Here is a 23,955-nt window from a genome sequence, read left to right on the forward strand (position 1 = left end):
TGAATTCCCGACGCCTGCCCCGGCTGCGCTGCGGAGCGGCGTTGGCTCTTCCCAGCCACAGGAGACCGGGCTCTGACCGAGTCTGGGTCGGGGGCAAGGAGGCCTTACTCCTTACGGGGAATTCCTGACAGTAAAACTGTGCCTAATCTTACTTTCAGAAAGAAAAACTTTTCTAGTCCGGTTGAAAAGTTGTCGAAGTAGGAGTAAGTTACACAGCTGTTGGCTTTAACCGCGTGTTGGGTCAGTGTAAAGGGTCTAGAGCCCAGAGGCTGTAAATGTGCCCAAGGTTTGCAGCAAGCAAAACCGCAAAAAAGATGGTAGAAGATGAATTTTAATGTCTTTGTTTTATTAGAGAGACAACTTGAGGAAATTCAAATGAGGCACGCCACTGGCTCCCCCTGTGCTATCACATCTTGTAAATACTTAAAATGACTGCTGCACATGAAGCTTTCTTTAATTGCACATTGTTCCCGTGGTTAGCATCTGTAGTTAAAATGCCCTGAATGCTTTCATTCTTTCACTATTAGGGTATATCTGGATCGAAGTTACACACTTTGACAACATTTGTATTGTTAATTGGGCAGTCTTCCCCACTTGAAGTGGGTTGACTTTTTTTTTCCTCCTCCTCTTCACTATGAAAACAATCTTTACTATTAAATGCATTTTTAAGTATTTAGTAGGGGAAAGGGAATAAAGATGAGACATACCTGTATGACTTCACTGGTAAGGAGCTGCATCCTCCTAATTACTGTAAGATGAGTTTGCCACCCGACATGGTGTACTGCTTAACAACAACAAAAAAATCTCTTAAGTAAATAAGACAATACTTTCTGCACATCTGCATATTAACTATTGATGTTATCAATTGGTTTTATAAATAAAACTTGGTTTAATGACATACTTGATGCTATAGCTAAGTGCATTTTGCAATGCATTTTGTGAATTATTAGTACTATTGAAATCACAGTTCAGTTTTGCTTTTGAAGTGTAACTGGCTGGTTAAATAGATTCGTGGTAGAAAAGCTACCTGCTTAAGTAAAACCATGAGGCATGAAAAGCTATTTTATTAGCTTTTGCAAGAGGCTTATTCAAATATTTCATCTCATTGATTGTCTTTTAAAGTTGGCTAGTCAAGATGAAACTGAGCAAAGGCTATATGATAGAAGTTGAAATTTTAAATACACTCATGAGGCATTTAGAAAATGAGTAGAACTGACTGGCATTGCTGTTAGCAATGACAAGTGGAGAGAATACATGTTTGAGTCATATTATTTTTAATAGCAAAATTTGTCACCTAGGTATAAATCATCTGCCAAAAAGATAGTAATGTGCTGATATCAGCAGGCAAATATGCGAAAAAAATGCTTCTGTATATTAAATAGTTGTGTAACTATGGACCAGACTCTAATCAAAAGATGCTATTAAAAAAAAATCATTTTCCCTAGAGCATTTTATTATTTTTTTTAATCTGGCTCTTCTGGATACTGATTATGCAGAAAACAGGTTGGGGGCTGGGAATGCAGAGGGAGAAGACTCAGCACAGCAAGTTTAATCCCTAAAGATTCTGCCCCTGAGGGGGATCACTGTGACTAAGGCAGTCTGTGAGGCTTCTTTTGCCACGAGTCATCGCTTTGTTCCAGACTTTCTGGTTTCTATACTGCCGAAACCTGCAAATTTTTTTGTATGAACTCAGTTTTACTTATTAAATTGCTTTTCATTATCCACTTTGGCATAGTGTATTCTGTCTTGACTCTTCTGTAAAAGTCTCTAACCACATTAAATTCTGGGCTCTCCTTTTCAGTTCTGCTTGCTGTTGCTTGTCACTGTGCCACCTTTCTTCCCGTGGGGGAGGGTGAACAGTAGAGCATGCATGAGATGCAATACTAAGAAATTCGAAGTTCTACCCATGGGTATGTAGGCAGCTTCAAACCACAGCTCCTTTGTATTTCATCTCTTCCTCTTGTCTCTTCCTTTCCTCTACCTCCTACATACTTATGTAATAAGGCCTGATTTCAGCCTAATTAACTATGTTACCATGGGGGGGAGGTGGGGCTGAGATGTGAAGGATAGATGGATTTTTGTCCCCTCTTGTTGTTTAACAGCATCCTAGTATTTGACAGAGAAGTTTTAATTTTTTTTTAATTCTCTGTGTTTTGCTAGTGCATTGTGGAACAACCTATAGAGGCAAGCCATCTTTAGAACAGTTGTCTAGCTCACTTGTTAATTTTACACTGAATTTCCTAAATAAAAATCATTGCTAGTAAATCAGCACCCATCAGTAGGAACAGAAAGTTCCTGAGTTGTTAACAACTCGGTATGGTGTATTTTGTGGTTAAGTTCTAAGATGCTTGTATGTGCTTGCCTTAGAAGAAAGACCTCCTAATGACTTTGCCCCCACCATGGGAAATACTTTGTAAGTGGGTTTATGAAGCATCTTAACTATATTGGAGTTTAGTAGTGGTTTTTTGTTGGTTTGGTTCTTTTTTCAGTTTTGTGGCGGGGGGAAACAGCCTGTGGTTTTTCACTGAAGGAGTAGATTTATGCGTATGTCATATCTTGCTGAAACTCCTGCGTGCTTGAAATTCAAGCCTTTCAGTTGAATACATAATGCCATCTTTCTGTTAACTAAGTTTTCAAGAGAACTGAAATATATAAAGACTTTAAAATTTCCTTGTTCAGTACAAAATATAGTACTGTGAGAAGTTGATTAAAGGATTTAGAATTCTGATAGCTGTATCAGAAGTGTGTGCATTCATGTTTAGTTGGAGTACATTGTTTGAGGTTTGTGGGCCAACTTGTGTCATTGTTGCTGTCCTGGTTTTAATTTTTCTAGTTCTGCTGAGCAAATAAACTTTCTTTATTTGCAGATGATTGTATTTTCTCCTCTAGAAGAAGTGGGCAAAGCAGTTAGGAACAGGAAACAACGAGTATAGCAATAGAGATGGATGAACAAGCCCTTTTAGGGCTAAACCCAAATGCTGATGCAGACTTCAGACAAAGAGTATGTAATTAATTCCTTTTCTCTCTAATAACTGGAGGTGGTATTGCAGTGCAAAATTCTCATGTCTTCATGGGCTGAGGGGGTTTGGTGGGTTTATTTTGTAAGCCAATGCATAGGGTTTGTGGTGGCAAGTACGAAACAAAGCCATGTTGCAAACTTGTAGGCTGAGGGTTGTGTATTATCAGTTCTGTTGCATTTCAGTTTAATTGCACTTAACATGCATAGAATTTATTTTTCTGGACTCTGACTATTTAAGTTTTTTCAATTCTTTGTAGCTGTTGCTCAACTCCTTACATAGGTTCTCATGGAATGAAAATCAGCCACAGAAAACAATTTGCTTGAAATTGGCCTGTTGATTCTTAGATAATTTTTTTAACTATAATTTTAATGGATTACCTAGCTTTAGTGTCTTTTTAATGCAATGTGTGGGTTTAATTGTAGTGAAGCTTGTGTTACTTTAGGTTAAGAAAGTAATCATGGTATGTGGGTAACATTTACTGCGTAAGAGATGCTCTTATGAAAAGAAATTGTTATTTATATAACTATTTATTGAGTAATTATCTCTGCTTACTGATTACCATGTTGATTTAACTGTCTACAAAGTAACTTCTAGTAAAATCTTTCAGTAACAAGGATGTTAATACCATGGTTTTATGTTTGTAAAACAAATCCTAGAATGTTTAAAACAGTTACAAATGTGGTTTGATTTGCTAAGCAGCCTGTGAAATATGTTGGTTCTGGGTATTTGTCCTTTTTAAAAGGATGGATATAGCTAATCTTTAGTGATCTGTTAATAGAATATCACTAAAACTGGAAGATTTTATATTTATTGACCTTTTAACTATGCAGTCTGCCCAGTTTTGAAATATTTCATAGCAGAAGGGGACCTGCCTTTTCCACTATCATGTAAGATGTAACATAAGGGAAGTATCAAACCATTTCTAGTAAAACAATATATTAAGGATAAAAAAATCACTAGTACTAACTACAGGAAGTGAATTCTTATTTTAGAACTTACTTCTGAATAATTACTTTGGGAGATGACTTTGGTGAATGGAAACCTTTATGAACTAATGCAAAAAGCAGCCCCTAAAAATGTCCAACAATCAAACCTCCACCTTGAAATACAGGCATTCATAGAATTGAAATAATGTTGTTAATCTAATCTCTGCTTCGAAACTTGCTTTACTGTTCTGTATTACAGGCCACACTGAGTCTTAAAGCAATTAAATCAAATTAACTGTTGTCAAAACTGTTTAGAAGTCCTGATAAGTAACTCGATTATCTAAAATTTGCTAGATGTTTTCTCAATTTCTGTAGAAGATTCATAAACTGACAGTTGTCCAGGTGGTCAGTGTTCGAGTGTTTTTTGAGTTTGGGGTGTTGAATACATGCAAAGTGGTGCAACAAAAATAGTGAGTTGTTTTCAGTGAAAAATCTAAATCACCACATCTTCAGAGTTTGTGGAAGGAATTTTAACTTGGATGTGAACTTCCACCTAAATGGAAAGGCCCTGAGCAAGCTGCTCTAGTCAACTATATCTCTGGAGGTTCCATCTAACCTCAACACTTCTGATTCTATGACTTCTGTATTCAAGTAACAAAAATCTTTGTATTGAATATGAAATGGGTACCTATGATATTAGCATTTGGAAAAAACCCACTCAGTGTTAAGGTGATTAGGGAGCCACTGAAATGTTTCCAAATAGTGTTGGTTTTTTGAAGAAGAGCTGTTTAAATATGAGGGCAAGTGTGAATGAGATGTATTGCTATGTGCTTTGCTCTTTTTTAAGCAAAACTTACCTCAATTTTTGCAGGCACTAGCCTACTTTGAGCAGCTCAAGATATCTCAGGATGCTTGGCAAGTCTGTGCAGAAGCATTAGCTCAGAGTATATACAGGTAATGTAACTGTAATTTCTTACTTTCTTATTTTTCTTATTTTTTAGTAATATATGTGGGTCTGATTTAGCAGTGCAGCATAATAGACAAAAAATTGTTGAAAGCTAATATGATCTTCATACTATTTTTAGTATCATAGTTGATCTCTGGCCTCTGTATAATGCCTTTCAAGGAAGAACAATGTATAAATTAAACTCCATGATAGTTTAGTAGCCTAAAGACTGCTGGTGTTTGAAATCCAGGGGAAAAGAAGCGCTAAAAGTTGCCCACTGTGAGATTATAGACTTTATATGCAGTAATCTCATAAGTAGTTCCTTGCCCCTGTTCTATGGAGTAGGCCATCCCATTTTTCAAGATGCAAAGAGTGTGTAACCGCCACTATTTTTGCACATAGTTATGTATTTACATCAAAAATACTAGGTTGTCGCTGTTTTACAGAATAATTCAAATTGGAAGGAAGTTGAGGGGTGCATATCTCCTGAATAACAGCAGTAGTTTATAGTGAATGCTTTTTTGTAAATGATTTATCAAAACTACTGACTCCAGGAGAATGTGTAGTAATTAAAACCACATAATATTAGAAATTATAATCTTTAAAATGTACATTATGGTTGTTGTAAGTTGTAGATAATAAGATGAAAAAGTGGTGTGGATGATGGAGCATGTGGAATGTCTATTCTTAATCTATACCTCAATTTTTTACCTTTGGTTTTTAAGATGCAGTGTACAACTTGCACTTAGTGTAGTAGTGGGCCTTGAACATACTATTGAAGCGTGACAGATTTTTGTGAGGGCGGGATACAGTAGGTATTGTAGTTTTGTTTCTTCAATACTGAAATCAAACCATAACAACTAGGTGGCTATAAAAAAAAAAGACTAGTATCAAACATAAATATTAGTGTAACAGTTGCTCATTTTGCTTTGATGTAACAGTAGCAGCAATTTTGGTTTTTTCTGGTGCCAGAGGGGCAATCTGGTTGTAATATTTGAGGATTTTTTTTCTTCACAGAAATGTGTACCATATTGCTTCCAGTAACAGAATTTTCTTTTCTAGTGATGATCACATCAAGTTCTTCTGCTTTCAAGTTCTGGAACATCAAGTTAAGTTCAAGTGAGTAATTTTTCTTGACACCGCCCATATACATCCATTTAATTTTCCCTTTTTATTCTGCTTGCAAATGAACTTATTATGGTATCTGTTGCTTAGTTGTGGTTGATGAGGTGTCTGTAGTCTGGTCCAGAGAGCTTTCTTGTATTTCTTTACCTTTTCCTTGGAGAGGTTTTGAGCAGCATGCTCTGCTCTCAACTAGTCTAAAACCTGGGTATGGCCCAGTGCAGAGCTAGTTAGCAAGGACTGCTTGAGACTTAGCTGTTCCTGTCTGGAGGTTCAAGCTTTACTCTCTACTCTCAATGATTTTTGCAACCGTCCTCTGTACAGCGTCCTGGACTTCAGACAGAGCCCTCCCTATTCTATAACCATGGCAGAGAAGTTGAGAAAGTCTTTTCACTGACTGGTGGTTTCATAGAACCATAATTCTAGGGAAAAATACTTTCTAATAATATAAATTTCACTGCGCATAACTGTATTTTTTTATCACTTTGGGCTCCTTTGGTCTGGAATTGAGCAACATGGAATCTTTGAATGTCATTGTGAATGCTTGTAGTACACCAAACGTGTGGGTCAGGAGTTTAGATCAGAGTAAGATGTATTTTTTTGGCTGATTTTTAGCTAGGTATGAGTGCAAATGTTAAAGACTTTATTTATCTAATTTTACTTCACTGTCCACTTTCCTCTGCTTGTTCCATTACTGTCACCTGCTTCTTGCAGTATGTTTTCTCTTGCTTTCCTGCTGCTTATTTTCTTCCAACATTTTTGGTGGGGTGCTTTTTTCCTCTCTAATGAATAGTTGGCTGTGACAGGAGCACTGGAGTCCCATTCAGCAGTCATTCCTATTAAGGACTCTACAAGCATATAGCTAACTCTCTTTGCAGTAGAGTATTCTCAGCTTCGCTAGTCCTGGCAGAGGTATGGGTAGTATTTGAGGTGGGCTGCATATAATGTCAAAATTTGCTGGGACTTTGTGTATGACATAAATCAGAATTACTTCCTTGGGTTTTTTGACACAAGTCTGATAATAAATGTAGTGTAGGTCAGATCAGTGAAGGACTTCTTGTACTCACTAGTGTTAGTCTTCAATGTGTAGTAAACAAGTTCAAGCATATACAGATGTCTCTTCCTTCCCCCCTTGGCTTATGGTCAAATGTGTATTTTTATCAGGGTTGTAGGTCATGTCCCTGATAGAGCAGCCTTCCTGCAAAATTTCAAGCTTCTATTCCAACACAGGAGGCAGTAATGCCTCAAAATGTGATCCATTACTATGGGTAAAATGTTTTTCTTTTTTTTTGCCTTTGAGTCAAAATTTTAACGCGCAAATAGCTTTGCAAATTGCTGTCCATTTACATGAATGTGGAACATTATATACCATATAAGAGTTTTTGCTTTACTGAGTGTTGGTCTTTGTCATGAAGCACCCTTCCATTTTGACCTCAATATTTTTTGTTTCAGATACTCTGAACTTACTGAAGTCCAGCAGCAGCTAATTAGGGAAACGCTCATAACATGGCTGCAAGCACAGGTACGTATGTCCTTCACAGCAGTCTTACATGTTAGGCTTTTAGGCTGACATAGGGCACTGAGTGTGGACTAAATGTTTAATCTGTCATTTAAGTTTAAAGATGGCTTCCTGAAGATATTCGGTATCTGATGGTTACAGGTTTGTGAGAAATTTTTTTAAATCAAGTGTTGTAGAAAAGTCCATGCCTGAACTTATTACTAAATACATAACTCTTGCATCACATAATGATTGTGGTTTAATCAATTATGTGTGAAATAAGGTTCCCTTTAGAGAGGTATCATACAGATTCCTGATGGTCTGAGTGTCTGGAGGAGGAGCAGTAATTCTGTTTCTAAGACCCTCCTGAGAGAACTCCTGTCTACTTAGAATGCTGGCATATGTTTATCACTCCTCTGCTTAGTGCCATGGCAGAGTATGGAATACTCTTTCTTGTGGAATTAATTACTGTAGCCAAACTTGTAGTATCAGCTCCACCCAGGGGTTTGCAGTCAGCAGAACCATCCACTGGGCTTATACAAGTCTTTGCCCATACCTGTCATTATATAGTTGTCATTTGACTTCTGCACTGAAGATTAACATAGTTCCTGTGTAGAAAACTTAACAATAGGAAATGGAATATAATTGGTTTTTGCTTTGTACCAAACTGTTCCATTTAGGAGTTTATAAAAGGGAAAGGAGAGGAGATTGGTAGTGACAGATTTTATTTTTTCCCCTTAGATTTAGGAACTTGCCTTACTCTTCTTAGCACTAACATCTAACACAGGCACAAGCTAGCTGCAGGACGACTGTAACTTTCACCAAACTGACAAGTGACCTTTTAGTCTTTGAGTAGTACACTTGATGTCTTGGTACTGAATGAAAGGCTTAGGACTGTATTGCCCATAGAGAACGTTTTCCCTATTGCATGACCATTTAGCCAAATTTTCTTCAAATTCCTTGGAAAGGTAAGGGTTTATTTATTGGTCTCAGCCAGGAAGAGAGGTACTACATTAACCGCTACAGAGAGTTCAACAAACCCATATGATTCTTCTCTAATTTATTAAAAACATACGGATGAAATGTCTTGTTTCTGCCAGATGCTGAATCCCCAGCCTGAGAAGACTTTTATTCGCAACAAAGCAGCACAAGTCTTTGCATTGCTTTTTGTTACTGAGTATCTCACAAAATGGCCCAAGTTTTTTTTTGACATTCTGTCAGTAGTTGACCTTAATCCACGAGGTGTGGATATGTACCTCAGAATCCTGATGGCTGTCGATGCTGAGCTGGTGGACCGGGATGTTGTTCATACATCAGAGGCAAGTTATTATTTTGCATTAACACTTGTTTTAAATTTTTAAGAAGTTCTCTTACTTTAATTAGAGCAGAATGCTCTAATATGCTCTAATAATAGATATGCTTTTTTCCTGCCTTAGACAGGAAAAAAGCATATCTATGCCTTAGACACATTAGGTAGTTTAAATCCAAAAGCCATATGTTGTTTAATGCTTTTTGTGATTTCATACTTTTCAGTTAATTTTTTGTTTTGCTTGAAAGCTTGCAAGCAAAAATTAATCAACCGAGTTTGCCAATGTAATGCTAGACTGACTCATTTTAAAATGTTAATTTTTTTTCTAGTGCATGTTTTAAGGGGTCCTAACATGAAAAGTCCATTTAATGATCTAGAGAGGTGCTCTTCTTTTTCTGCCTTTTTTTTCAGTGTTTGGGCATTGTGGTTAAAAAAAGGGAAAACCTAGGATATTTTGGTTTTATTTGTTGGAAAGGGAAAAAAAGCATTCTCTCTGGGTTTCTGATTTATTTATCTTGCTATGACATATGATGTCTGTCAGTGGATACAAAAATGCTACTAATCTGACAAGATGCTAATCTGTGACAAGACTGATTTATACTTTTTCTGTATTGATAGGAGGCTCGTAGGAACACCTTATTAAAAGATACTATGAGGGAACAGTGCATTCCAAGTTTGGTGGAATCGTGGTACCAAATCTTACAAAATTATCAATATAATAACTCAGAGTTGACATGCCAGTGCCTTGAAGTAGTTGGAGCTTATGTATCCTGGATAGATTTGAGCCTGATAGCCAATGAAAGGTAAGAAGGTTTTGATGGAAAAGGTTTGCAAAATAACCTTGGTAGTGTGCTGACTATATAGAATGAAATAGAATTAAAAATAATCTTTGAAGGACTTGTATACTTTATCTTTGGAGTTTTGGGAATTTTAGGAGAGTGATTTGTTTTTGCAAGCTAAGCTGGTATAATGGCTAAACTGAACACTACTCAATTTGCTGTGTTCTCTTTAAAATGTATAAAATGTTGAGTTTTGTCAGTACAATAGACTTTGACACTGTTTTATAAAAAGAGATCATTGTAAATAAGCACACAAATAATATAAAGCTTCTATACAATGTTACTTTGTACATATAAAGCTAAACTTTTTTTTCTCTGAAGGTTTATAAATATGCTGCTAGGTCACATGTCTGTGGAAGTTCTCCGGGAAGAAGCCTGTGATTGTTTGTTTGAAATTGTAAATAAGGGAATGGACCCAATTGATAAAACAAAATTGGTTGAGTCTTTATGTCAAGTGTTGCAGTCTGCTGGCCTCTTCAGTATTGATCAGGTTTGTGTATTGATTTTTAACAATAGGAATGAGTCATAGGTTTCTGACAGTTCTTAAATAAGCAGATGCACAGAAAATTATAAACAGTCCATAGGTTAGAGGGAAGTACTTGTGCTTTTGCATCAAAGCTGAACACTTCTTACAGTTTTCTCACATTTAAATGTAAGAGCTTGTTGTTAATGTTCATTATTAATTTGAACACACTGTGTTTCATTCTAGAAACAAGGTATTATGTAACTCCTCTGTTCCTCTCCTAAAGCATGTTGTGCCTACTGTTAATACTGCTTGTGTGTTTCCTTGTCTTGAATCTGCCCTCCTGAATGATTCTGTAATAGGTATTGTAGCCAAGATAGCTGATCTAATGTCTCACCCTAAAAAATTCTATGCATAATTAGGAGAAAGAACTTTCTTAAGGACACGTATACTGTTTTGCATGTGTGCACCATCAAACGTGAGGCTTGAAATGCTTATCTGTAAGCTGGAAAAGTATACCTGCTAACTAAGCACACATTCCCTGTCAGTTGCCATGTTTACGGAACAGCTGTTCACTACCTGCTGTGGAAAAAGAACAACCAGTCCTTATGAAGCTGTAGTTCTTAGATTGCAAGGCTTTTACCTCTTAATTTTGAAACCTTTGTCAAATTTGTATTCTTACTAATAAAAATCTTACCTCAGTCTTTCTTAGGGAGACTTGTTATTCTTTCACTTTTGTACAGTTATGGCAGAGACCAAAGCATCTCTTTGAGGTGACTGCTTTAGGGGTATGTCTGAATTCTGATCAATGTATTTCTGCAAAAACAAGCCAGAAGTATTTAATATTAACTCTCTCTTACAGGCAGTACTGAAAGGTACTCATTATCAGTATTTCTGAAGTGACCTACAGCTGTTAATTCTTTGACGTTTTCCCATAAAAAGGTTTTCCTCTTATACAGCCTAAAATTTATGGTAGGCATGTGCTACTGCTTTTATTTTGATCCTGCTCTTGCTGTAAAGAGAGAAACAAATCTGAAGAGATGAAGCAAGCTACTGTTGTGTAATGAAGGACAGTCAAATCTGGCATTGCTTTAACTTTTTCCTCTCTCCATTCCCAGGGGAAAATGAACCAGGCAATTGTAGCTTCCGGCTAGGAGACAAGCGTTGATTTAATTCTACATACTAGATATGGGTAGTACAGTCTGTATGTAATCTCATGTTATTTAAACATAAGCTCTGATAGTATTTTTAATCAGGTGTCTTTTCTTGCAGGAAGATGATGTGGATTTTCTGGCCAGATTTTCTAAGCTGGTCAATGGGATGGGGCAAGCATTAATAGCTAGTTGGACTAAACTGATAAAAAATGGTGATATGAAGAGTGCTCAAGACACTCTGCAAGCTATTGAAGCAAAAGTGGCCCTAATGTTGCAACTTCTAATTCATGAAGATGATGACATCTCTTCTAACATCATTGGCTTTTGTTACGACTACCTTCACATCCTGAAACAAGTAAATATGTCTGGCTTCAATTTAACACCCATTCTGACATGATTTTATTTGATTTTTGTGTGAATGTCTCATACTATATGCAAACAGGCTTGAAAAATAGGTTTTTTGACTAATTAGTATTCAGTATCTTTAATGCCTGTGGTCATGCTATTTCCGTAGTATTGTTTAGAGATCTGAAGGAGTTTAGTTAAATCTTGTGTTAAGGGGAAAGAAGGCTTGCAGATCATATGGCTGTTAAAAAAGCAAGTCTTTCTTTTCCTATTAGACAGTAATGACCGAGTTAGAATACAAAAAAATAACACTTGAATTTTATTTTACAGCTTTCTGCACTTTCAGACCAACAAAAAGCTAATGTAGAGGTAGGTATTTCTTTTTTTACTACAGATTCTGTACTTCAAGAACACATTGGATCGGTATATTTCATTTTGCTGAAACAAATCACATTTCATTTATATGCCTCAATGTGTATGTGACAGTAATTAAAAGTAAGGACAGTATGTTCCATCTTCTGCTAAGTAACTGCACTTGTTTCTTTAAATAGTAAACCTATATTGAATTGTGTATGAAGATGAAAGCTATTTTAGAGCTGGTCTTCCCAAACAACCCTAATGCATATGTTGGCAAACTCCTCTGCAGGCTATACTGTTCACAGAATACTCTTAAATCAACAGGGAAGAGTTGTTTTCTTGAAGTTTTTTATTTTTATTAAAACCTGCCTTAATTCCAAAGGATTGGAAGAAATCTAGGAAGGGTTGTCATAAATATAACCCTTAATAATAGAAGTTAAGCTTAAGAAAGAAGCAACAATTGAGAGATAACAGTTGTAATTATGAGCAATTATATGTTAAACATTATATCAAATATACATTAAGCTCAAGTTTATGTGCTTGAGTTTAGATAATCTTAAGTTTATATGTAAAACATTAAGTTTAATAAGTAAAGCTTTGGAAGTAGTAAACTTACATGAATTTGTCAGCCCAGTCCTTCTATTTCCATTCTTTGACTGTTCTGCACCAATGTAGATGTACTAATTTGGATGTTGAACTGGTTAGATTGGTGCAGTTATTTCGTAAGTTCATACAGCTAACGGGTGTGATTCCTTTTCCTTTACAAAGAAAACTGAATTCTGTACCTGTTGTAACATGAAAAGTTGAATTTGGATAATTATGGTGTAGACTATCTTGATGTCCTTTTGTCTGATGTCTGTTTAAATTGGATTAGGTAACACAATAAGAGAACTTTGATAATAACACTGAATCTTTTTATTTTTGTGACTGTCTTTTGTTCTGACAGCTACATCAAATGATATTACTACTGCAGTACACTTAAGATACTAAAAGTTGGAATAAGTTACTGCCCTGAAATATGTTGGTTTAAGTTGCTTTCATAATGGAGATTTTCATGTTGCAATTATTTCTTAATTTTACTGAGCACTTCTTGAGGATTTTTGTTAAACTGGGAAGTAATCATAACAATTTTTTTTTCTTTTATCCAACTCATAATAAAATAATGCGAAATAGTCTAAATCTTATTGTTGTTTGTCTTAAGCTTTAAATTTTGTGCTTAGCAGCGTTCCTTTAAAGTTTTGCATTTTAAAGTTTACACTTCCAACTTGTTCGTTATTTGAACAGGAAAAAGGGGGGGCTTGTTTCTTGTGCCTCTGAAGTTGCAAAGCTTTTTCTCATCAGCAGGATCACATTTTTAATTCTTAGAATGACAGGCCCTTCTAAACATTTTCAGCTACAAGTATATTGTGTTAATGTTTTGCAATTATTCTAATTCTTTAGTATCACTTGTTACAGAGAAGCAGACAATTCTCACAGGTCAAGGTGACACTTTGACACAAGGTGTCAAAGTATCTATTTCTGCAAGATGACCAAGAATTTCACCTCAGTAACTTAGATTTAATTCACTGGTCCATTTCGGTGTTGATGAATTTCAGGTTTTGCAGTTAAAATGAAAAGTAGTAGTCATTATTTATTTGTCAAAAGGTTTTTTTTTTTTAAATTTGGTTTCATTCAGACTTAAGTAGAGCTAAGATCAAGCCTTTATATCGGCTTTAGGATGTATCAACAGTCACTACTAAGGTTATGTTGCACTTCATTGCTCTAATTATTCAGACAGCTTGCTGCTGCAAGTCCTGGGCAAGGTGTAGAGAGACCCTCCCACTGAGAGACAAGGTGCAGAAAAGGCCCCCTTGCCTTCTGAACTTCTCAGAGAGGAGTCTAGGTGCGGCTGGATCCAGTCCTTCTCCCAGACTTAGTCAATGATTTATGTATAAAGGATCGTGTAAGCGTAACTGAAGCTTTTTGCAACTTTGTTCTGCAGGATTAAGGATGGCAACCCAAATATATAAATGATTTATTTTATTGACATCGATGACAATGGCTAGACTAAAAGACTTGAATCAGAAGTATTTACCACATGCAATGGATAGTAGTTATAAGTACTACAGTAAAGTGCACTGTTTCTTGAAGCAGTGTTGAAACAGCAATATTAAAGATAGCAAAACACTTAGTTCATAGTAATTGGTGTGGGTAACATCAATGTCTATTCAATATTAGAGAAGTTGATGTTATAGCTAAGCTGACTTATCCCTTTAAAATAGTATCTTGGGCAGCCTGTTTTGTTTCCTCTGCCTAGATCAGTCATCTTGATCATTTTCAGTGTGAACTGAACAGCACAAATTACAAGCAGGAAATAAAGCTAGATAATACTATCAGAGACTGAGAGGTCCAGAGCATTTATGCTGTCTGTCTGGAATAACATCTGTGTATTGTTTGGATGTAATCCATCTGTTTTGATTTGGACTGTTAACTTCTGCTAAATCTCTGAAAATAACAGTTTGAAAGGGATTAAAAATATTTGTAAACACATAACACTAGCTTTAATGTTTTCTTTACTCTAGTATTTTTAACTGTTATTTCTTATAATTTGTTTGTTTCTGTGCTTACTGTTCTGTTTTTATCTTAGGCAATCATGTTGGCTGTTATGAAGAAGTTGACATACGATGAAGAATATAATTTTGAAAATGAGGTATTGTGTTATCGGAATAAACACATGTGCAACTTAATTATATGTAGTAAAACTTGATCACACTTCTAAAATATCTATTTTTCATAGACTAAATATTTAAAGGTAGGAAGCAAGAGTCCATAGGCTGAGATTTTTTCCTAGCTGGAAAGCTTCTAGGCATGCCTGCATAGAACAAAACAACATAGTAAAGGTATATCCAAGCCAGCTGAGTTAACAGTATTTGTGGCTGTGGTTGTACAGAGCTATTCCTAGGCAAATACAGCTGTGCTGATAACTAAACATAGCTGTTGAGGTGGCTTGTACAGTGCAAATTTGCATGTTTCTGCATGTCAGTTCTATCTCGCAAAAATACTTGAGAAGTATTGTGTAATGAAACTCTCAAAAGACATGCTGCTTGAGCTACTGGAGATGGTCAAAGCTCTGCAAAAATAAGCTAAAGGTGGGGTAAGGTCTTTGATTTCATTTTCCTTCCATGCTTAACATCTCTGTCAGCCAACAGCAACGATGGAGTATGTGCGACAGACTTACTTTGCCCCGGGCTATTCAGAGAGCTATAATCTTAAAAGGGTTAACTTTAACTATATCCAGTCCATTACAAATCTTGTCAGTCCAATTTTAAAACTAAGCTAGATGCTGAGAAAGCATGTCTTTGAGGAGTGAGTCAATTTTTAAGAATTGGGTCAATAAGGCTTTGCCAAGAGCATTTTCTTGTACTTTTGGCTGGTTTTCATTTTGGAAAGCCTTTCTAGTATGTTTCTGGACTGAATGCAGTGGATCTCAACATCTTATAACCAGCCATAAAAGGAGCTTGCTGTTATGCTGCAAGAGCACTGGATGAGCATTATTGAATTCTCTGAGTGTACTAAACTGGTTTTGTATGTACATGTTTTTGCTTTAGGTGTAATTGTCTAAAACAGTTGCGGATGAATTTAAACATGAAAATAAGGACTTAACTGATGTGAATGGGGTTTTTTTTTTTTGGTAGGGTGAAGATGAAGCAATGTTTGTGGAGTACAGAAAACAGTTGAAACTGTTGCTGGACAGACTTGCTCAGGTTTCACCAGAATTACTGTTGGCATCTGTCCGCAGAGTTTTTAACACTACGCTTCAGTAAGTTGGGGTTTATAACTTGTTTTGTATGATGCCTTTTTGGGGTTTGGTTTTTATTTTCCTTTTGTAAACCATCAGTTTGTAGTGAAATGTGTGATGCAGCAAAGTGAAGTCAATTGACAGAATGAGCTCGTTACAACTTAATGATAAATATGACTTTGTATAATCAGTTATTCAGCTCCTCAGAAAGAAAAAGCTTTCATTTTGTAACCTTAAATGGTAGCTTTTCTTTCCTAGAGATGTTTCTTGATCTTTGTCACTTACCTACACAGCTGTTTGGACAGGTGTTCACTTTGACACATCTCATAAGACTTTCCTTGAGGTGTAAATATTATGCATTACTTTTATCAGGAAAACAAGGTTGGATGGGGGGAAAAATCTAAGTGAAGTATTTTTGTAAAAGAAAAAAAAAAAAGTAGATCCAGTCCTGGAAACTGCATGCAAGCAAAGAAACGTTACTAGTTCCCTGGCTAGAAGGACAGTTGTGTGTGTACAAATAGGAATCCAGTATTGTTTGTGGGTACCTTGTACCTTAACTGAGCCTCTTACTTATGTGAAGCTGAATGGCTTGTCCATATGTCATAGTAAGCGGGTTTGTACCTAAATAAGCACATAAGAAATCTGTAGCTTTCAAGCTGAAACTGATGAAAGAAAGTTGGTGATGATCTGATGAGGATGTGCTATTTTAGAGGATAAAGTCTTTCAGAAGCATCCTGAATTACTGCCTGGGCCTTCCAGTGTTTTCCTTAATTTAAATCTGTTCTATTTATGCTGTACATCTGAAGAAGGTTCAAAAGGAAATATTAACATGATAGAACTGTAATTATTTCATAGGGTACTAAAGACTAACATGATCTTCATATTCTTTCTCTAGGAACTGGCAGACTACACGATTTATGGAAGTGGAAGTAGCAATAAGGCTGCTGTATATGTTGGCTGAGGCTCTTCCTGTCTCTCATGGTGCTCACTTCTCTGGTGATGTTACTAAAGCTACAGCTTTACAAGACATGATGAGAACGGTAAGCATGTTCTGAGAGCTGTTTGAAAGTGCCAGTAAAGACTGGAATGTTTCAGTTCAAATGGCTCATCTTAATTACTAGCATGTCACTTATGTTGCAGTTAGGTTTTATAAACAGCTAAAATACTAACTTGCTAATGCTTTTATTTGTAGCTGGTGACTTCTGGTGTTAGTGCCTATCAACACACATCAGTGACCCTGGAATTTTTTGAAACAGTGGTTAGATATGAAAAATTCTTTGCTGTTGAACCTCAGCACATTCCAACTGTACTAGTAAGTGTCATCTCATTTACATTTTTAACTAGGTAAGACTAGATAAGTTCTTAAGACTTAGGAAATTTTCTTGTTCTCTGAAGGTCACTAGGCTGGGTTTCTTAACTCATTGGATGATTAGATTTGCCCCCTGCCTTGTTTAGGGATTCTAAGACTGAAATGCTTTATTGATTGCAGATGGCATTTTTAGATCACCGTGGTCTTCGTCATACCAGTCCCAAAGTACGAAGTCGAACAGCTTACCTCTTTTCCAGATTTGTCAAGTCTCTTAAGTGAGTAAATAAATATATCCAAGTGGCACTGAATTTACTATACGTAACACTTCTGTATGTCGCAGTTGTCATTGGAACAGGCTGGGCTTCAGATGGACTGCAGTGAAGTAAAATATCAAAACAGTGCTCTAGCAGGGTTGTTCTATTGTGCAATACTAATGTAGCAGTGAAAATATTTGTCACAGAACACAGTAGTGGAATACATATGCCTAGTATATTTTGATCAGATGTTAAAGCTGATGAACAATATAAACGTCTGTTCTCAGTAAGCAGAGCTGAGTGTGAGTGGATCTGGAGACTTTCAAGAGTAACTCTTCCCTGTTCCTAACTAAATTTTGAATAGTTTTAGAATTTATACTGATGAAGTTTACTCAGTGTATGAGTCCTTTGAACAATCTTTTCCTGTTGGTCTTGTTTCACAGGCATGTATTTAACATAGAGATGGAATAAGCTCAGAGATGGCTCAGATTTCAGCATGCTTTTATTTTTCAACTGTAAATCAAAATATTTCACTTAAATGATGCATGTTTATAAAAATGAGGGAAAGAAAGAAATGGTTATTTCCCACTGTGCCATGTATTTATTTGGCCTACCACTAGCATCATACCCATAAGCCAGATTTTTCTGTGGCAGTGCTTTGATATTTAAAGGGGATTCCTATATGGAGAAGATAGTTTAGCATTTAACTTCACAGCTTAAACAAAATGTCTTGAAACCTAAATGCATGTGCTTCTAAGTAGTGTTATGTACTTGTGTTTTACTTCAGTAAGCAAATGAATCCCTTTATTGAAGATGTTCTGAACAGAATACAAGACCTGATGGAACTTTCTCCTCCTGTGAGTATTTGCAGCAGGTTTTTGTAATGAATGAGGCTTGCACTTACTCATCAGTGTGCCTGGGTACTTGCTGAATTGTAAGCTTAGCATGCAAACATTTAAGCACAAGTAGTTATCCTGCTTTTCTGGTGTGAGATCACTTGCACATCTTACTTTTGTACCTAACTGCAATAATCTTGTTTATGTGGGTTTCTGGGAGTATAGCATAGAGATGGGTATATATAAAAGGCTATGAACTTTGAGAAGACAGCCTTGATAGAGGACACTTAGTGAATTATGCCTGTTATCTTCCATTTTAGGAAAATGGCTACCAGGCACTGTTAAGCAGTGATGATCAACTTTTCATTTATGAAACAGCTGGAGTGTTAATAGTTAACAGCGAATACTCTGCAGAAAGAAAACAGGTTCTGATGAGGAATTTGTTGACTCCGCTGATGGAGAAGTTCAAAGTATTGTTAGAAAAACTGATGATGGCACAAGATGAGGACAGACAGATGGCACTGGCTGACTGCCTCAATCATGCTGTTGGGTTTGCTAGGTAGGTACAGCACAGTAACACTGTCTGTTTCTGGTTTGAGTAAAAGGGAAATACAAAGGATTTACTGGGAAGAAGGGACTGAGTTTTCTACTTTATTAACCTAGAAAATCATCAGTGGTTGTAGAATTTCTTGTGATAGCTGAGAAAATAAGTCCCCTTAGAGTCTGTTTTGGATCTAGATTCAGAGAATATTGAGCAAGTTTATAACGAACCAGCATCTATTTCTTTGCTCAAAGGATTGTATGGAGCTAATCTAATCATATGTTTTTGGTAAATTGTTAGGATTTAATTCTCAAAAACTGCCAAAGTGATTCTATTTCATATCAAAATATTCTGTTCATTACTTCCACTGTCTGGCTCCCAATTCATGAAATGGAGTATTGCAGTTTAGTGCCTGGGTTGGAAAGCATTTTTTCTCAGTTTTACTGCTTCTTCATTGTACTGGAACATGAGCTTATGTAAAACTTGATGTGTGCTTCCACAGCCGAACCAGCAAGGCTTTCAGCAATAAGCAAACTGTAAAACAGTGTGGATGCTCAGAGGTTTATCTGGACTGCTTACAAACATTTCTGCCAGCTCTCAGTTGTCCATTACAAAAGGAAGTTCTGAGAAGTGGTGTCCGCACTTTCCTTCACCGCATGATTATTTGCCTAGAGGAAGAAGTTCTTCCATTCATTCCTTCTGCCTCTGAACACATGCTTAAAGATTGTGAAGCAAAAGATCTTCAAGAATTCATTCCTCTTATAAACCAAATAACAGCTAAGTTTAAGGTATGATATTGCATAAGCTTTTCAGGGTCAAAGTGTTGCTGAGAGATCTTTTCTAGTTCCAGAAAAACAGAACTATGTTAGAACTCTAAGAATTAATAAATGAGTGTATTTTGAAGACTACTATTGGGAAACATTGTCTTTGATCACAGTCATACATTGCTGGACTCACAGTGATTAAATGAGTGGTTTTTTTCTTTGATTAATCTTAAAATTTTATATTGTTTAATTTTTTGGATTTGATATTAAAATACTACTTGCAGTGCAAATTTTTTTTATTGACACAATTAACTTCATGCCTTCCACTGAAGTTTTAAGCTAATGTTACAAAATACACAAATCTGAAGTGAACTTTCTCATCTCTTATAATGTGATTTCCAGAAGATAGATATACAGAAATATCAAATATGTGTATAGGGAGGAATACAGATTTACAAGATCTCTATTCTGGGTGGTGGTGCATAAAAATAAACACTGAGACTTCAAGTACTGTTATTCAGAGTAGATTGACAAACACTGAGGTTTGGAAATTGCACACGAGATGTGCGTTAAGTAGCAGTAGGACTGTCAATTGATAATCTAGCAAAGGCTCTTGAAGTGTAACCTTTGAGAGCCTTCCAGTTTCAAACGGCTCTAATGTAAAGCCAGCAAAACAGATGAAGCTACAAACGTGTTACCCATGTCCATTCCCTGGAGCTGCCACAAGGATATTGCACTGCTGTGAATGGTCTGGGCAATTCATTGCTGTATGAAAAGGTTAAGAAGCCACTTAAATAAGCTTAAATAAACTTCCCAGCAGAATGCAAAATTAAAATTGCTGCAAGTGAAGAGAAGTGCATTTTGTGATAGCGTGTGGATGGACTGCTGGAGTAGCTAATCTTCAGAGCAGAGAGGGAATTTTGAAAAATCAAGTATTTAAGAGACTAGGGAGGAAGACTCTTACTACTTTAGTCCTTTTAGCAAGTTATGCTAAAGGCAATCTGGGATAACAGTAGATAATTAGTCTGTGAAAGATGTGGAAGATAAAAGTCACAGGGGCAAGACTGGACACATACCATGTTCAGGTGTAATATTTAAGCTTGTGTGATACAGTACTATTCTTACTATAACATGGTAAAATAAAGATCCTAGCTTCTATAGTCTCACCTTTAATACTTCAGAGGCATAAGAAAGAGAAGATAAAAGATAAAATCTTGCCTTAAGCATTAAGAAATAAACGTATGAGTTGCCTCTTTGTGGAATTCTAGGGTGTGACTGAATAGCATGCACCTTCAGTTTTTCAATTCATAATTAATTTAGTGCCCTTACGTATATTTCTCACTAAAAGTGTTGTAAGTGACAAGTTTATTCTGTCATGCCAGTGGGAAAACTTTTTCTTTAGTAATCCTTAAAGCAAAGTTCTATAAAAGCTGGCCTGTTGCCAGTTTTAACATCTTAGAGATGATATTCCAGGAAATTTGAAATTGCCTGTCTGAACAGAAGGATGAAAAATCCTGAAAAACCTTTTCCTACTCAAAATGAGGCTAGACCAGACTAGTTATTTTTGTGCAAAAGGCTTAAAATAGGTGATGTGTAAGTCAAGGTACAGTAATGTTTATGGTGACCCTGATGCAACTTGCTTTGTTGTAAGTAATTATATGAAATTACTAACATTAAAAGTGAATCCAAGCTGGGAATTGTAGTGAGCCTTCAAGTTTTAACTTCTAAATGTTGAAGTTCTCTTTTTGAGCTGACACCCTCTTCTGATCTTCACAGACACAGGTTTCACCTTTTCTGCAACAGATGTTTATGCCACTACTTCATGCTATTTTTGAGGTGTTGCTCCTTCCAGCAGAAGAAAATGACCAGTCTGCTGCTTTAGAAAAACAAATGTTACGGAGGAGTTACTTTGCTTTTCTGCAGACAGTAACTGGCAGTGGAATGAGTGAAGTCATAGCTAATCAAGGTAAGAAATTCAGTTTCTCAAGGATAATACTGTGGTTATTCTTACCTACATTTTATCTACTAAAATTATTAGCCTAGTTCCTGGCAAGTACTATTAACTATATTACAGCAGAATGGATTAATGGAAGTACTGTGTTGAACTTGCTGATTCAAATTACCTGTTGTACAAGAATTTGGGGTTGTGAAATCCAGCTATAATAGGCATATTCTTCCTATTGATCTTTTCAGCTTTATGTGATCACCATGTCTATTAGGACAAGAACAGTGACAACACATCTTCATGTGTCATTGTATTTGTTTGGTGAATTGGAGATTATACAATGTATAGCAGTGTTCAGACTGCTGGGCAAGACCACTCACAGCTGCCACTATTCATTGTGTCTGTTTTTGGAAGGACACATCAGTAAATCCTGTAAACTTTTATCACTGTTGCCTGGTCTTGTTACCTATGGTAGAAGGCATCATGTGACTTAGTATATATGTAGTTACCAGGTTTTCCTCACTTTTACTGGCCAGATGCAAATTAGTTCTTTTCATAGTGGGAATTTGAAGTCAGATATCTAATCGCTTGATACTTTAAGTGATTCTTTCTATTTGAATTCCACCAAAATGGTTAGGGACTTCAGAAAGTTTAAGGTCACTCATCCAGTAAGTGGAGCTCAGAATTCCTTTCCCCTGTCTTAAAATGGTGGTAATACTGCTGGGAAAGGAAAACGTAGCATTTAGTGATGAGAGCTTTCTTGAAAGACACACTTGGTAGTTGCGATGGGCCAAGAAATTTTTAAAGGGATCAAACAAATAAACAAAGATGCAGCACAGAAATTTTAAATGTGTGAAAAATATCTTGCCATATGTTGCAAGATAACTACTTCAGTGCTGCTGAGTTTTAATTAACTCTTCCAAGTTTAGGTAGGGAGGAGAAAATCTGTATTTGTAAACAGGTCAAAGTACTGCCCTCACCTTTGTGTGTGTTAAAGGCCAGAAGAGCAATTTAAATTTCCAACATAAAAAAAAAAATATAACCTAAATAAGAGTTGTCTTGCATCGTAGGGGAAACTTCCCAAAAATAATTGAGATTTGTGCAAAAAAGAGCTATTTTGAAGTTGAAGCATGTCTTCCAGGTCAGTATTTATATAAAATAGTGTAAGAGTACCAAAACATTTTAGGCTGCAATTTGAAGTGACAAGCTCATTTTAATGTGTTTAAGGTGCAGAGAATGTGGAACGTGTGTTGTTCACTGTCATTCAAGGAGCAGTGGATTACCCAGATCCTATTGCACAGAAGACTTGTTTTATTATTCTTTCTAAGTTGGTGGAGCTTTGGGGTAAGAATGTCTTTCCAGAATTCCTTTCCATCTGCTACTACCCATGAAGCAATAATAGAACCTGAAATATTATTTTTATTTTTAGGAGGTAAAGATGGACCAGTAGGTTTTGCAGACTTTGTCTACAAGCACATTGTTCCTGCATGTTTCTTAGCACCTTTGAAGCAAACATTTGATTTAGCAGATGCCCAGACAGTACTGGTATGTATTATGGATGGTTTTTTTGCATTCATTCTTGTGGTGCAGATTCAAGCTAACAAACCTACAGTAGCCATGTGGTATTAAAGATTGTCATCTCAGAAATAAAATCTCTTAGGTTTTGTCAGATTTTTTAAAATTTAGATACCTGTATGATTAATTATTAAATATTGGGGTAGTGTATTCTGTCGTTTACCTAGGCTCAAAATCAACTGGAGATCTAAGTATTTAACATTGACCTGCATTACTTATTAACTAATGTTCAGTGAAAGCGAACATACAGAGTTGGCTGTTCTCTAGTTCATTTTGGATTCAGCTGTGCAGAAATTTTTCTGATTAGAGTGGAACAAAACCTTGAAGGTCAAGACTTGGCATTGTGTGAGGGGAAAATGAAGGGATAATGGCATGAACTAGCCCTTGTTTTGGGTCTCATTAGGTTCTTTAGCTTTGAATAGTGAACCAGTAGACCAGTGCAACAGTCTAATGCTCTGTATTACATTTCAGGCTTTATCAGAATGTGCAGTGACGTTAAAAACAATTCATCTCAAAAGGGTAAGCGTCATGATACTTTACAGAGAATAACTGTCACAGGTTTCTTTCTAGTGGTTTTATCAATTTCTAAAAGTTAGATACTTACTAGGGTGAATTCCTACTCTACTGTTATATAAAATAAAAGGATGATCATAATTCTGTTCATGGATACATGATCCAGTAGTTCTACCTCTTGGTAAATTAATGCAAAATATTGATTCTTCATTAAGGAAAAAATTTGCTCACTTTTTTGCTGTGTTAAACGAATCAATTGGCATTCTTTCACTTTCCAGTGTATAATTAAACTAACATAAAAGAGCAATTAATGATGTACTGTAGAGCACTTCTGTGTGAAGAATAAAGTATATGTTGATGTGTAGGAGACTAGATGAAAAACATTTATGGAAAAAATAAATGTGGCATTGTCTAATGCCTAAAAGAGTGTAGTGTATTCTGGTTTTAATAGGAGATGAAAT

General features: G+C 36.1%; 1 protein-coding gene across 3 annotated transcripts in view; it reads left to right on the forward strand.

The window, feature by feature from the left end:
- The window catches only part of XPOT (exportin for tRNA), a 28,206-nt gene that overhangs the window by 1,162 nt on the left and 3,089 nt on the right, over positions 1–23,955 (forward strand). The window contains exons 2-23 of one of the 3 annotated variants that reach the window (XM_008632787.2): positions 1,802–1,910; positions 2,868–3,001; positions 4,818–4,900; positions 5,955–6,011; positions 7,467–7,536; positions 8,613–8,831; positions 9,440–9,624; positions 9,982–10,150; positions 11,396–11,632; positions 11,953–11,991; positions 14,606–14,668; positions 15,654–15,778; positions 16,653–16,797; positions 16,950–17,069; positions 17,247–17,341; positions 18,108–18,177; positions 18,477–18,715; positions 19,200–19,485; positions 21,238–21,427; positions 22,634–22,750; positions 22,836–22,951; positions 23,453–23,500. In XM_008632787.2, the coding sequence (XP_008631009.1) occupies positions 2,942–3,001; positions 4,818–4,900; positions 5,955–6,011; positions 7,467–7,536; positions 8,613–8,831; positions 9,440–9,624; positions 9,982–10,150; positions 11,396–11,632; positions 11,953–11,991; positions 14,606–14,668; positions 15,654–15,778; positions 16,653–16,797; positions 16,950–17,069; positions 17,247–17,341; positions 18,108–18,177; positions 18,477–18,715; positions 19,200–19,485; positions 21,238–21,427; positions 22,634–22,750; positions 22,836–22,951; positions 23,453–23,500 (2,733 nt within the window). In that variant the 5' untranslated portion in view covers positions 1,802–1,910; positions 2,868–2,941. Of the gene's footprint in view, positions 1–1,801; positions 1,911–2,867; positions 3,002–4,817; positions 4,901–5,954; positions 6,012–7,466; positions 7,537–8,612; positions 8,832–9,439; positions 9,625–9,981; positions 10,151–11,395; positions 11,633–11,952; positions 11,992–14,605; positions 14,669–15,653; positions 15,779–16,652; positions 16,798–16,949; positions 17,070–17,246; positions 17,342–18,107; positions 18,178–18,476; positions 18,716–19,199; positions 19,486–21,237; positions 21,428–22,476; positions 22,554–22,633; positions 22,751–22,835; positions 22,952–23,452; positions 23,501–23,955 lie in introns of those variants that run through there. The other 2 variants (XM_017733187.1, XM_017733188.1) reach the window with 2 other exon arrangements.

The sequence above is a fragment of the Corvus brachyrhynchos genome, unplaced genomic scaffold (assembly GCF_000691975.1).
Source record: "Corvus brachyrhynchos isolate BGI_N302 unplaced genomic scaffold, ASM69197v1 scaffold32, whole genome shotgun sequence".
Taxonomy (NCBI): Eukaryota; Metazoa; Chordata; class Aves; order Passeriformes; family Corvidae; genus Corvus; species Corvus brachyrhynchos.